The sequence below is a fragment of the Lissotriton vulgaris genome, chromosome 7 (genome assembly GCF_964263255.1).
Source record: "Lissotriton vulgaris chromosome 7, aLisVul1.2, whole genome shotgun sequence".
NCBI classification, from domain to species: domain Eukaryota; kingdom Metazoa; phylum Chordata; class Amphibia; order Caudata; family Salamandridae; genus Lissotriton; species Lissotriton vulgaris.
The window spans coordinates 859,431,492-859,447,498 of NC_141695.1; the positions used below are offsets into that span (position 1 = coordinate 859,431,492).

Sequence of the window (16,007 nt, forward strand, 5' to 3'; positions counted from 1 at the left end):
AGGGAAACAAAGTTGTCATGTTTATGCGGTTGTCGGAGACTAATCCCTTCTTGTTCATTCAAGAACGTTTCTAGTGACCTCTGAGTTAGCTGGCACACACAATTAAGTTTAATGTACTCTATAGAGACATACTGACCCTAGTCCTATGTCAAATCTGTAGTGTATATTATTCCAATGCGCAGAGCCTATTAGGGATATATGAACTTCACTACACTAGCTTGCAATCTGAGATGGAAGAACGGCAGGTTTTTGAAGTCTTTTCGAAGAAAATGCCAATCTTGAGTACTACCAGCAAGCACTACATGCCTCAAACAGATGCGTACATGGTAAGTAACATTTTCTTTCATGTTTGTTGCCTATGTTTGAGGGTTGAATGCTCCACCAAATCACCTGGTGGTGAGATTGATGTTGGTTAGTAATTTACATTTGGGTGGTCACCGCTCACAGTGCTAGCGTTACGTGCCCTAAATAGGACTGAATGGTTTTGTCCACATGGCTGTACGTGCAATTACTAAGTGCCCGAGTGGCCCGAACTTAGTTATGTGTGCCTTACCTGATGCCAGTGACCAGTCAGAGGCTTGGAAGACTGGCCCTATTATATCAGCCTATTGATGCTTGGTGACACAGACAACCACTCAAGGTGGAATACTCATACTCTGAAATACACAAAAGCTATAGAAGGATTGACAATATCTTGCTATACAGAAGCCTCCTGATTAATAGGTCACAAGGAAAGTCTCCTACATCCTGAGAGCCTTGTATATGGACTTGCTCACACCATTCAACTTGGCACTTTCAGAGGACTACTGGCCACTGAACAAGTACTCATGTTTTCCAAGGAACAGGGGAATTGGAATTAACATAGAGAAAACATCTGATGATCTGGCTCAGTGGACTTCCATCTGTTTTTAAGAAACAAATGTGAGGTGATACCTTCTCGATAAAACAATTCCTTCTCTTTTGCTTCTGTGAGAAACTATTACTTCCTTTACCTTATTCACTAGGCTTCATAAGACTCAACTGGTCTTCAGTTTCCACTTAAGCAGCTACAAGGATAAAAACAACTACAGCTTTTCTATGCCAAATAGTTTTCATAGAAAATACGACTTCTCGTTAAGTCATCCTTACCCATTTCTTTTTACATAACTTGTTGATTCAAAATTTAAATGTACCGTGACCAGACCACATTCAAAGAATTCATACAAGCTCAATTATACCAGCCTGAATGTTTCAGACTTCCTTTCCAGAATATACACAAACGTTAACAAAATTATTCAACCATAAGTTTCATCTTTTAGCGTCTTAAGCATGACCCACCATCAAAAACTGTGAAGTGTATTATGTTCAAGTAGCTCTCAGTTCCCCTTCACAGTTACTTACAAGGCAAACTTAATTCCTTCTGCTATCTCCAAGTAGTCTGAAGAGTCTGACTGGGTAGATCCCCCAAATTCTTCTACTTCGAGACGCAACTTGGCACTTGGAATCTGGATGTGCTTGTTTAAAACACAAAGCATTTTGTTTATTTCCTGACTCTCTAACTTCCAGAAGACTCACACAAACAGAGGCATTAGATTTCCTGTACCCTCGCTAACAAGGATCGAGGCTTACCGGGGCAAGACTCTTGCTATATCCACCCATTCTTCTGATTTCAACCAGTACAACATCTGGTCATAACAGGATATTGGGGAAGTAGCGAAAGGGTTCTTGAGTCTTTCGATCATGATCCACTGTAATGTTCTCTGGATTGGGACCAGTAACCTACAGAGAGTGGCAGGGTGCATATATCTGAATAATGCTTGTTTGATAATCTTTATGAGAATGGGATCTTTTCACAAAGCTAAACGACAATGGAGTGGTGAGCCAAGTTGTAGCCTGGGATGTCAAGGCAGTGATACAGGGCCATTTCATAGAGATGGCTTCAGATCAGCATGAGGCCACTTGGAGGACCTCATGGAAGACATAGGGCAGCATAAATGCACAGTCACAAAAGGTGTAGTAATTGGTGATTATGACGATACAGACTAAAAATCCAGAAGACTGCTTAAAAAATGTATCTTAGGTGTTCAGACTTTGCTGATATGTGTTCTGCTTTAGTTCTTTTCAGCTGCCCTACCCGCTTTAGGAAGGGGTGAGTTTACTATTCCATTAAGTGTTTATGAACATTAATTAAGATTTCATGATCAAGAAAAGGGGACATTCTTAGGTGTAACACCAGTTCTGTATTGTGGGTATCAAGTAAACTTCTAAACGGCCTTTCCGCCACCCCTTAAGGATCCTTAGAAACTTGGGCATTAGATGCTACATCTTTCAGTAGACCGGCAAAATCAACTGAGGGGATAACTGTGAGTGTGCTGTGTCTAGGTTTTATTGTCATCTTTGGTTGCCTTTAAGCAAAAGTGCAATTTTTGCTATAAAAACTGCATTGTTGTGGAAGGAACATACATTCCTTTCCCCTTGTAAAAGAAAAAGGAATACATGAAACAAGTATTTAGGAGCAGAATTTGCTATATATGTTTAACCCCATTCCATCTGTTGTGATACAAATTTGAATGTTATGGATGTTTTTTATTAAACATAACATATATAAAGAGAATGTTGAATTTCCATAGGCATAGTTTTGTACATTTGTTTTCCTCTTCATTGACTAAATTTAAAAATAAATAACAAATTCCAAGATTCCGCATGTGGACTGAAATATTCAAGGTTTGTGGATTTAATAAAAACTCACATGATGGCTAACTGGTGATATTGGGAAGTAACTTTTCTTTGTTATTAATGCACTATTGTCCTTTCCTCGAGAAGATAGACAGCAGACTGGAAGATAATTTTACAACCTGCTGACATTCTGTCTCAGCAGACCCAAGCATGAGCTGAATTTTATGGAATAATGGTTCTGCTCCTTGTCTGAAGCAGAAACTGATGCAGTGTTCTTTCAAACTGACTTCGTAAATGAGCACCAGATCATTACAGAATGCTTGATCCAATTTGAGGTACTGGGTGTCCTAATGTAGAGTACATGCATTCGAACATTTAGATTTGGCACTTCGCCTGATTTAGCATCTAAATTTATTAGGCGCCACGTACAGACTGGCAGTTTGCCAATTTTAGAAACTCACTAATTTCTGTTAACAATTTCAGGAGAGTTGGTCGGCCACACTGACAGGGTGTCTGGTTTCACCTTCTGTCACTACCCTGGCCAGACCCATCTGTGCGCCAGCAGCTCTGATGATAAGAGCATTAAAATCTGGGACACAGTGACCAAGAGTGTCCTTGCAGAGCACAGCCAGCACCAGGTATGCGGACAAGTGTTTTATTAAGTGTGATTTTTCTGTGTCAGTTTCTGCGACTAACGATTGGTGACTGTGACTAGTATATTGTTCTAGTTCTCGCAAGTTGTTAGAAACACGCTTATAAACAACTGCATTGTTTATATGCATTGCATATATATATATATATATATATATATATATATACTGCTCCAAAGGTACACCGATAGCGAGTCACTCTAAAGGCGGGTGCTGTAGCACGGCGGTGTACCGCGCCAATATTCAAGCTTCAAAGGATGTCCTTGCCAGTTTCACTCCAAAGACACACAGCACTCGCGGGGTCGTAGAAGCGTTAGAACGCCAAACTTTATTTCCACAGACGCATTTCGGGAAAACTCCCTTCGTCAGTGTCATAAAGAAAACATTTTGCGGCTCCATTTTTAAAGTGCAAGGGTTGTCGGGAATAACATAAACAACGGACTTAGCCTCAGAATTTCATGCGGGCGCCATCTTAATACCCAAAACACAGCGATATTAATGTTTTGGGTATTATTTTGTTACATGTGGTAACTAAATCCCTTTTGAAATGTTTAAACAGTATGCTAACTGTATGAGATTGACACTCTCTAAGATGGCGCCCGCATGAAATTCTGAGGCTAAGTCCGTTGTTTATGTTATTCCCGACAACCCTTGCACTTTAAAAATGGAGCCGCGAAATGTTTTCTTTATGACACTGACGAATGGAGTTTTCCCGAAACGCGTCTGTTGAAATAAAGTTTGGCGTTCTAACGCTTCCACGACCCCGCGAGTGCTGTGTGTCTCTGGAGTGAAACTGGCAAGGACATCCTTTGATAGATAGATATATATATATAGATATATATATCTATATATATATAAGTCCATATGTCGGCAGGGATAATTAGCAAATTTTCAGTGTGCCAGCAAAGCATTGATAAGGATCTTGTATTCAGTATTTTGCATGTAATTTACATTTCTAATACATTGGGAACTGTTAAAAGGGTTCCAATAACTGCTGTGTTTGTTTCTCTACTTATTAGAGTTACAGTTTATTGGTCTTTCAGACTAGACAGTAGAAACTGTTGGTTTTAATAACATGAAAAATATTGCCTCTAATTTGTTTTGCTCCTCTAGATGTCTGTACAGTATGCATTCTTTATTTTGTAAAATGAGCTTTTATTTCTTAACAGGCTTATTTTAGAACAATAATCAACCTGTGTTTTTATGACACTTATGCTCAATGTTTGCAGCAGATTTCCCAAAGTGACTTTGATAGCCTAAATGTACAAAAAGCCAAAGTGGGTTACTTTTCATTTGATTGGCCTTATTATTATCGCGAAAGTCTTATTTTTATAATGGCACACTTCCTATTTGATTTATCTTCTACAACATGCAATAATTACTTTAAAAACCTGTTGTGTCGGACCCTACCTATATTTAACTGTGACGGACCCTACGGATATAGCAGCCATTAAGAATTATTTGCTTGTGGTCTCTTCCACTTGACACCCAAAAGCGTACCCCGGTGATGGTCTGCATGCATCTAAGCAATGAAAATGCTTCTTATATCATGGTTAGCTATGGAGAATATACTATTGATAGAGAGAGTAAGAGTTGGGGATAGAAAACGACAAACAGTGCTTTTTACATCAGTAAGTGCTGTGTGTGTGCATGTGTATGTATATATGTATATATAGGTGTGTGTGTGTGTATATATTTTAGACATTTCGGCAAGACTGTGCTAGAATTGGTTTGTTATGTATTTTTCCAATGCCTATTTCTGTTTCTCATTTGTGGTAATGGTTTGCCATTTAGGGCAGACCGCTACCATTTTAAACTGTTTAGCAAATTGTCATGTAATAGTATCGATTTCAGAGAACTCTGAATTAAGTTAGCATTGATTTCACAAAGCTTTTCTGTTAAAAGTCAACATACTGGAGATGATCACCTAGACAACCTCCTTCAAAATCCGGGGCAGCTGTTTTAGAGTTTAGTTGACTCCTGAGGCGGAAGACGGGAGCTGTGTTTTTGCACCTTGCAATAGGCGCTGAGCTGCTACATGCCCTCTGAGGCTGCCGGACTTAGCGAGCGGCCATCTTGGGGAGGTACGCAGGGTAGCGGGCTGGGTAGCGGGCTAGTCTTGGGATGCGCTCTGCGCCAGCATAAAAGAAGACGTCATGCCTCCGCGCAGCGGATGCGGACAGCGGACGCGCCATCTTCGCGCGGAAGGAGTGCCAAAGGAGAGCCCGTCTGCGCCCGGACGGGCCCAGGGACCAGAACCTCTGGACAAACTTCTGCAGGGAAGCTTTGTTATAGCAAGGAGCAGCTTCTGGGGAGAGTCACATGAGTTGCTCACACACCGTTTCCCTTGAAAAACGGCAGATTTCCTGTCCATGTTGTAATTTTAATATCATACCCCCTGAATCTCCCCAGGCAAGTACTCCGAAAGTAAAATCATATTGCTTATCACTTCTGAACTGTCGCTCCCTTCCCAAGCATGCGAAATGCCCTGATGTGCTTTTTCTAACGGAAACCTGGATGAATTCAGATTCAGACCCTGATGTAGTCCGGGCCTTACCTCCTAACTATGCCATTGTTAGGCAAGATCGGGAGTGTGGCCGGGCGGAGGCATCGCTATCATTTATAAAAATAATTATAGCTGCAGAACTACTAGCTGCCTCATTTCTGAGTGTGAGAGCATTTCCTTCGCTCTCAGCTTCTCACCCACCTGTACTTTGGCAGGGATTCTCCTATATCGCCCCCCCGGAGGGCACACCAATTTTTGCAATAGTCTCCCCGACATTGCTATAAATTGTGCTAGTCTCACCCCCAATTTCTTAATTCTGGGTGATTTTAATATTCACCTCGATGAACCTGATACCCCCGCGTCTGAAGGTCTCATGGCAGGCCTTGAGGTGGTCCAACTCACACAAATTGTCACAGGCCCTACTCATAAAGTAGGGCCAACATTCACTTGAAGGACTCTATTATCGTCCCTTGGTCAGATCATGCCCTTCTTTCCTTAATCTGGGCCCCGCCCGACCGGACACAGCCCGCCATAAAAACTAAGAAACTTAGTCGCATTTGGTCCAAGCTCCCGGTCGAAAACTGGGTAGTGAACCTCATTACTACCACTCCGGCATTCTGTTCAAATCCCATCCTGGCGAATGCCTCCTTTAATACCTGTCTAGAATCCTCACAGGACCTCACTCTCCCTAAAATAGAACTCTGTCACCGTACTGGCAATAACAAAAAAAAGTGGTACACCTCTGAATTAAGATCACTTAAACAAGTCTGTAAGCAGTTCGAAAGGAAATGGAGGAAGGATTTCTCCAAGGCCAGTAAGGATAATTATAGATCCGCACTTCGGACTTATAAAACTAAATTAAACACTACACAATCCAGCTACTACCAGGATAAAATAACCTCAGCTGCCAACGCCCGAGGGAAATTTTAATTTTTTTTAAATCACTGGTCACTCCCCCCGGTTCTCTCACTGAGCCACTAAACGCACAAAAACGGTGCGACGAACTGGCACTCTTCTTTGCCACTAAGGTTGCCAATATCTACTCGCTGTTCCAGCAGGTGGAGCTTACTCTGCACCCCCCCTCCCTCTCCCCATTGGACCTGCATGCCGGTTTAACAGATTTTGCTCAGCTTGATCTGCCCAAGCTGCAGCAACTTCTGGAGAATCTGAAATCAGTCTCCCCATCTGACGCCGCGCCCCCTTCCATCCTCAAGCTGGTCTCTCAGACTGTTGCCCAGTCATCAGGGTTATAATCAATTCCTCGCTTGCAGCGGGCCTTGTCCCCCAGCAATGGAAACAGGCAAAAGTGAAGGCACTTTTGAAGAAACCCAATCTTGACCCGGAGGACTGGGTTAATTATCGCCCTATCTCTCTGTTACCAGCTATTGGAAAATTGGCTGAAAAGCATGTCAACTCCGTTTTAGCAACTTTTGTTGAAACTAATAACGCCCTGCATTCCACTCAGATGGGCTTTAGATCTAAACAGATTCAGAAAAGGGGGTGGTGATGAACAGAGTGTCTGAATTAAGCAGACCACTCTTACCCAGTCCAAAGATCAGGGCTTGATCCATCACCGTTTTTTTAGCTCACTGCACCATCCCAGCTCAGAACCTGGCTACATGCAAATTAGTCTGTTCCTGTCCCAGTGCATGATGGGAACAGGGCAAACTGTCCTGTTCCCATGATGCACTGGGCCAGGGACAGACTAATTTGCATATAGCCAGGTTCTGAGCTGGGATGGTGCAGTGAACTAAATAACGGTGATGGATCAAGCCCTGATCTTTGGGCTGGGTAAGAGTGGTCTGCTTAATTCAGACACTCTGTTCATCACCACCCCCTTTTCTGAATCGTTTTTGGCCACTATAGGTGTGGCAGGGAATAATCAGACATGAGTCCCTTGCTCACTGCACCATCAGGATTCAAGCAAGCCGGGCCAACGACGGCTGAAATGCCAGAAACCGGTCCCCAGAAGCTTGTCTCCTTTCTGGTGAAGAATTGGCTTCGTAGTTTGGTCTGCCCTGTTCCCATGATGCACTGGGCCAGGGACAGACTAATTTGCATATAGCCAGGTTCTGATCTGGGATGGTGCAGTGAGCTAAATAACGGTGATGGATCAAGCCCTGATTGTTGGACTGGGTAAGAGTGGTCTGCTTAATTCAGACACTCTGTTCATCACCACCCCCTTTTTTAGATCTAAACAGGGCACTGAGACCGCCCTCATTGCGGTAGTTGAAGAAGCCAGGAAAATCATGGATTCTGGAAGCTGCGCTGCCATTATTTTATTAGACCTCAGCGCAGCTTTCGACACGGTAAACCACTCCATCATGATTCAGAGACTGAGGGATGTGGGGGTATCAGGAACAGCCCTCAAGTGGCTGAAATCCTTCCTTACGGACAGAACTTTTGCTGTGTTCGAAGATGAGGCAATCTCAAAACAGTTCCCCTTGCAGTATTGCCTCCCCCAGGGATCGTCTTTAAGCCCCACCATGTTTAACATCTACATGAGGCCTTTGGCTGAGGTGGTACTCCCCTGGGGGGTCCAACTGGTCACCTATGCCGATGACACCCAGTTGGTGGTCTCCCTTTCCCGGCATGATTCTCCTGACAACAATAACCTTACCTCCTGCCTAACTAAAGTACTAAACTCAATGGCGCCAAAACTGAAATCATGATGTTAGGACACAAGGCCCCTTCCAATTTAGATCCTTGGTGGCCTAGTTGTTTGGGACAGCCCCCCTCCCCTAAAAAGCAAATCAAAAGTCTGGGAGTCTGGATTGACCCTAAGCTTAGTTTCCTCGCACAGGCCCGTAAGGTCGCGGCCACCTGCTACAGCCTGATTAGATTGTTAAGGAAGATCCTGAGTCTTCTGCCTTTTGAAGCCAGGCGTCTTCTGGTACAATCTCTAATTTTACCGCGCCTTGATTACGCGAACGCAGTTTATCTGGGAGCACCACAGGGAACCATCGACATCGTGCAGACTGTGCAGAGCTGCGTGGCCCGGATGCTTATGGATGTTCCCAAGCGAAGTTCTGCCAAATCTGCTCTTCGCCAGCTACACTGGTTTCCGGTTCAGCAAAGGATTTGGTTTAAGGCCATGTGTACTATCCACAAATCCATGTCTGACAAGGGAACAGCCCTGATCCAGCCTATGTTTCAACCCTACCAGATCACCGGGACTCTAAGATCCAACCATAAGAAACTTCTAAACATCCCCAGGATCAAGAGAGTACGCATGGGTGGCCGCAGATTCTCATTGCATGCTGCAAAACTCTGGAATCAGCTCCCTGACTCTATTCGGAGGGAACCTAATTATCTCAGTTTCAGGAAGCTGTTGAAAACCTCCCTTTTTCCCTGAATTTTGAGGAGTGCCTAGGTGTCTTGATGCGCTGGGATGCCTCCGGGTAGCCATGCGCTATATAAATACGTACTTATTCATTAATTCATTATTTATACTCGCACAAAGTGTCCGATTTGGAATGGTGCAAATACTCTGTATTGTGTAGAAAATGTGATTTGCAAATATCAAAGTTTATATCTGTTGCAAATTTGGAATGGGTTATTGCTAAACACTTTCAATGCTAAGAATTACTACTTTACATTCAACTGTAAATTCCTATAACACAGTCATTCACTTTATTTTGACCTCCTTATTATTTGCAGCTGTGAGATTTGCTTAACTAGTTGCTCTGCAGTGGTTGCAAGAAGTCCTTCTCCTTGAAGCAGAGATATCAATGGTGATGCGAAGAGTCTGATTTTGCAGTTTTGCACAAGATAATCCGATACCTTTATTCTATATTAATTTTTCCAATTGGTTTGTAGGTGGTCTTGAATATTTAGTCATCTGCAGTATGTGATTGGCTAAGGAAAACGTTGTAAATACTCCAGTATCTTTCTATGATAATGTTACCTGCCAAGTGGGAGGTAGTGATTACTGCTTCAAATTCAAAACCGGTGTGATACAGGGATGTGTGATGTCAGTGTTGCTCTTCAACCTAGTCCTCAACTGGGTGATGCGATGCACAACAGAAGACCTACCAGAGTCCCACCCACCAAAGACGCTGAGTCCCCAGGGGCAAGATGGCGGCTGCTTAGAGGTAGAGTGCAGCACTAGCGACGCCAATCTGGGTCAACTTACGATGTGAAGACCCCTACAGGCTCGCGGAATGCGGTTAACAGTTTAAAGGACTCGGAAAATACCCTCCAGACTATCCTATGCTGGGGCCGCGGAACTCCCGTAAAAGACTTTGGGCACTTGCTACAAGAATCGGGCTCCGGATAATCAGGTGCTCCATCTCCAAGTTTTTGTCTCACCTGGTGAGCCTGGGATCTTGGAGTAGTGGCGCCGAAAGTGGCGACGAATGCCACAGGCTCCAAAGCAGCAGCAGCGGTGCGAAAGTTGCGTGGCGAGCCGGCCGCGTGCTTAGCGGTGCTGGAGCAGAGCAACCCTGAACAGGCACCGAATGACCTGCAGCAGTCGAGCAGGGGGAGAGGCGGGGCATCTGGAAAGAACCATCCAGCTGGCCCCTCGGTAGCCGACCTGTTGATGCGTGGCAAGGAACATCATACGGAGGCAGCAGGGGCGACAGCAGCTCCGACAGCAGTTCCGAATACAGAGAAGAATGCAAGAAGGAAACTGAATGAGGAGGTGAGCCCGGGCAGGTCTATTGAAGTTTTTCAAAGCTTGAAATCTAACCCAGCCACTAGGGATTCTAGTAATTCCGCTCCACCCGCTGCTGAGCTCCCACGCAGTGACAGTGATACCGGTCATGAGGGGAATGTCCTTCCAGGAGATAAGGTGGGGGGTGGCACAGTAGATCTACCCATTGTATCACTGGCCCCCTCGGGGGCAACACAGAATACAGAAGCAAACAGCAAGAGTGTAGATACTCTGGATACAGCCTCTTCTTCTGAAGGAGCAACAGATGTTAGGGGGCTACAGCAACCTGCCTCAATGCTGGGGAGTGGATCTTCTAGCAGGGGATAAGGACAGACCAGATCTGGATAAGGATAAAGAGCTCAGTGACTGTTTTTTTTCTGTCTCCGACGGGGCTGAATGGTCTGATGACAATCAGAGCTCATCATTAGGGGGCAGTAACTTGGATTCAGACCTTGAGGACAGCGATCTATACCTCCCCACATTAACTAAGAAATCTAATGTGCAGTCAGACTCACAAGACACACAAGGTCGAGGTAGAAAGGACTTGAGATGGGACTATTCATCCGCTACCCCACTTTCTGGTAAACTCCCCCGTTAACTGGCACTACCCGCCCTATGCTGGAGGTTATACATTAGGCCATCCTCTCCCACAGGGAAGAAACGCGTCAGGACAGTCGCAAGGCGCAGGCCGCCATGAGAAAAATGCAAGGGGTTTTCAGGAAGCTCTCCAAGGCCTGTTTTGATGTAGGTGAGAGAGTGACGAACCTAGAGGAAAGAATAGCTGAGGCAGAAGCAGCCAGCACATCAACCCAGGTGGAGGCTCAAAGTTCACAGATCAAGGACATCCAGTGGAAGCTGGAGGAATTCGAGAACAGGCAGAGGAGGAATAACCTTATGATATTGGGGATGCCAGAGGGAGTGGAAGGATCGGACACTAGGGTATACATAGTCGAATTGTTTAAGTCCGCCTTTCCTGAGCTGCTGGAATGGAACTGGACTGCTGAAATCCAAAGAGCACATCGTACTCCGTTTAAACTACGAGCCCCAGCAAGAGAGCGGGACAAACCACAAGCAATTCTGGTGTTCCTAGGGAATTTTCTATTGCGGCAGGCTATTTCAGAAAAGGCAAGACCAGAAGTAAAGAGATCTAGTGCGGGGGTCTAATTTTTCGTTCGCCCTGACTTCTGCCACTCAACGGTAGAGAGACGCTGGAGGCTGATACAGCTGATAAAGCCGTTCCAGGAAAATAATTTCCAGGCTTATTAACCCGGCACAACTCAAGGTGTTCTATGGGGGACAGACACACTACTTTTCTTCAGAGATAAAATCCAGAGAACATCTGGACGCTGTGGACAAATAAAGTTTGGGTGTGAAGTGAAGAAAGGGAGGTTGAAAAGATAAAAAAAAACTGGTCTTTGAGGTTCTACGGTTTAACGGGAGGATGGGTGGAGGGGGGGGGGGTGTTAAGAAACTTTAAAGTTATATATATTTTAGTTTGTGTTTTTTTTAATTTAATTGGTGTCTAAGATTTATGTTTGGTAGGATCAAGGGGGTAAGAGGAAGTCACAGTAATTAGTTTAGAAGGACCCAGATCGCTAATGCTGCATACATCACATGCACAGACCTAGGTCTGAGCGCTTCATAAGGCTGGTGGGAATGGGGGGAAGAGGGGGGTGGGAAGGATGGGGGTTGGAGGGGGTGGAGGGGGTTGGGAAGGAAGGGGGAAAAGCTGAAAAAAGGAAAAGTACCTGGTGATATTTTTATGATGATTTAGGACTTGTGGTATTTAAACAGATGTTAGGGCTGGTTCAAAAGAGATATTGCACCTCAGAAAGGTTAAATGGGGAAACTTAAGATATGTACAGTGAATATCGGGGGTTTAAATAACTGGAGGAAGAGGCAAATGATGAGGTATTTTGTAAGGTTGAATCATATTGATGTCTTATGTTTACAGGAGACCCATCTACCATGGGCAAAAAACATCTATTAAGGATAAGTGGTTTTGAGTTGCTGGCCTGTACCTCACAGACATCCACAGTTAGAGGGGTGGCAATACTGGCTATATCCACTTTGGGACGGGCTAAGCGTCATCTGGTAGATTCCCATGGGAGGAGGGCACTGGCTAAACATGATCCAGGGTTTACAATATGTACGATTTGTGGCTCCATGCAGGATGACCCCGAGATATTTGAACATCTTGAAGTGGAATTATTGAAGTGGCCGAGACCTATTATAGTATGCGGAGATCTGAATATATGCAGGGCGTAATCCCAGGGTATTCGAGCAGTGACCTCATTATGGGAATCACATGGATTGGTAGACGTCTGGGGATATAAGGAGCCTAATGACCCGGATTTTACATATTATTCATGCCCCTTCAAGAAATATACGAAGTTGGACTATTTTCTAATCTCTCCATCAGAAATCGAGAAAGTTAGTATTATTAAACTCCCTTAAGTGCTGTCTGACCACAGTCCATTAATTCTGGAGTATGAGTTAGATACTTTAAAAAATAAAGTATTTAAGGCGGACCTCTGAGAGGAAGCTATTAGCTGACCCCAGATTTTTAGAGCATCTGAGGAAGTGGGCCCAAGATTATTTTGATATGAATCGCTTTAGCTCATCCAGAAATAATGTCTGGGATGCATCCCAATAATCTCCAATTAAATATCCTTGTTAAAAGTAGTGTTCTTACCCCATTTTTTATTTTTTCACCCCCATTCACAGAGTCCCACATTGTTTAGTCCTGACGAGACCCATTATACTGTCTGGGTCGAAACGCCGTCGACTCCCCCAGAAAACGAACCTTAAAGAACAGTGCCTATGATTATTGATAGCCATTGTTACAAACCATTGTGTTCATTATTAATTGTTGGTCGTTTTCTTGTACTATTATTCCTTTTAGAAACCTTATATGTCACTCTTGTTTGTATTAGTTTTGTATAATTGTTGTACTTCCTTGGTTCTTACTTTACACTTTGGGTCACTTTGCACTTAATTTTGTAACACTAAGAATATTTATTGATTGTTGAAAAAGAAAAAATCAAACAAAGAAACATAAATTTAATGATGATATGATATCTTCCGTGTAGAGTCGTTTCTCTGTCGGATACCCTCCTTCAACCCTTTTATTGTTATTAATTAACATATACTGTATTGACTATCAGTCTTACATTTATTGTGCCGCTGGAACCGTTGTTTTCCGGTATAAAGTACTGACCCTGGTTCCTTAGTGGGTAGGGTTCCCTTGTCTCTTTTGGGATGCATTTAAGGCAGCCTTGAGAGGGGAGATGATCAGCTTCTCGGCTGGGCTAAAAACAAGAGGCTCGGCGAGAAAATGAGAGATTGGTCTGCCAACTAGTAGCGGCAGAGGGACAACATATAAAGGATATTGGGCAAATGTGCGAGGCTCCAGGGAGCCAGCAGAATATCCTTACTATTAAAGCAGAGCTGCATAAGTGGTTAGCCCAGAAAGCTGCCGATGAGTATCACACACATAGGGGCAAGATGTATGAGACTGGAGAGCAGGCAGGCAAGCTATTAGCACTCCGGATCGATCAAGAAAGCAGCAGAAATATAATATCAAAAATACAAGAGGGGGTCGGGATTCTATGGAGCCAGCTGATATATTGAAAGTTTTTAAAAATGTCTATCAAACACTGTATAAAGAAGAGGGTGGTCCAGAGGGTGTTAGTCTAGGGTTTGAAGATATAGGCCCCCAGCTGGGTATGGATAATGATCTGGTAATAGGGGAAGTGGTGGAAGCATTGCAGGAGCTAGCCGCAGGAAAGGCTGCGGGGCCGGATAGTATCCCACTTGAAGTATATAAAAGTATCTAGAATGAGATTGCCCCAATGCTACTGGATTAATTTACTGGTATGATAAGCTCCGGTCAAATCCCAGAATCTTGGAAGGAAACAAATATTATTGTGTTCCACAAGAAAGGAAAGCCTAAGGAGAACCCCTGATCATATCGTCCAATATACCTCATCAATACGGACACTAAGATTTATGCCAAGGTTCTGGCTAGAAGGCTGGGAAGGGTCATAGGCGGTCTGGTTTCCCCTTGGCAGCATGGGTTTATCCCAGGTCGAGGGACAACCGACCACATCAGGCGGGCCATTACACTTGTTGATGTGCATGGTGCCACGGGGGGCAGATGGCCATGATCCTTCTAGACGCAGAAAAGGCCTTTGAACGCATCACGTGGAAGTATTTGTGGGGGATATTAGAACAAAGGGGCTTGGCCCTAAAATAATGGGGGCTATCAAAGCTGTGTATTCCAATCCTAAGGCCAGAATTCAGATAATGGGAGGAAGCTCGGAAAAAGTTCATATTTCTAGAGGGACACGTCCGGGTTGTCCCTGCTCACCAAGTCTCTTCGCCCTGTACATAGACCCGCTGGTACGGAGATTATTAGGATGTAATGAAATCAAATCAATAGTTTTTAATCAATTTGAGACTAAACATAGGCCGATGACCTGGCCATAATTACTCAGGATCCAGATACGGCATTGACAGCTATTACAGGGATCGCCAGGGAATTTGGACAGTGTACGGGGTATCTGCTGAACGAAAGTAAAACTCAGATAATTTGTACTAATAATATCACAAGGCGAGATGTAAGATATTCTATTTCAGCTATCTATTTGGGAGTTAGGGTAGGCTCGGTAACAGATACAACTATAAAAGATAACTTTACCCCGCTCCTAAAATCAATTGCAGCAGATCCCCGGGAGGGACTCCAATTTGTAAGAAGCTCTCGGGTGAGATCCCTTATATCCTTTTTAGGTCTCGCCCTGGCGATTACAGCGCGAAGCGCTGTCTCGCCGCAAGACCTATATTTAGCGGCTCTGCTTCCCAGGAGACAAGAGATGGGCACCCGCAGCATGCTGGAATCTGATCAGGTAGCGCGTGTGAACACGCGCTCCGATTCCGGCATGCTGTTCACATTCACAATGGATCAGGACGCGCGCACACACACAGATACACACACACACACACACACACCTCCCCCCCCCCCTCCCCCCAACTCACTGGGCTCTTTCCACGTGTCCCTCTCTCCCTCGGCAGCGGGTCAGTCTCGGCAACAGGCGGGGCTCTCCACTAGCACGGGAGCCCCGCTAGCTCACACGCTCACTTCCGGCTGGCTTCACGGGTACAAAAGCGCGGGGTAGGCTCCCATCTGCTTCCTGTCTTTTTGCGGCCCGCCCCGTCCAAACACAGGTTGCCTGGCTTCCTGTCCAAGCCGGTCTGCTGCGGTGAGTTTCTCAATACCTGACTTGTTTCTTCTGTATCTACCTACGTCTGATTGTTTCTTTCTGGCCCTCACTCTCTTTCTATCTCATACTCCCCTCTTTATTATTTTCTTCTTTCCAATAGATGACCTAATTCCTCTCTTACTCTTGCCCTGTCTTTCTCACCTTGACTTCGTTCTCTCTTTCTTTACTACTTTACTTGTTGTTTCAGTGTTACTTATGGTTGTCCAGAGCAAAGTCACGTACTAAATATTTGTCGTCTGAACTGTATTTCTTCTCGT

The 16,007-nt window shown here is 44.5% G+C and overlaps 1 protein-coding gene across 3 annotated transcripts in view; it reads left to right on the forward strand.

Moving 5' to 3' along the window:
• The window catches only part of GEMIN5 (gem nuclear organelle associated protein 5), a 500,185-nt gene that overhangs the window by 117,479 nt on the left and 366,699 nt on the right, over window positions 1-16,007 (forward strand). For all 3 annotated transcript variants that reach the window (XM_086931243.1, XM_086931244.1, XM_086931245.1), the window contains one exon: window positions 3,139-3,293. In XM_086931243.1, the coding sequence (XP_086787369.1) occupies window positions 3,139-3,293 (155 nt within the window). The remainder of the gene's footprint in view (window positions 1-3,138; window positions 3,294-16,007) is intronic.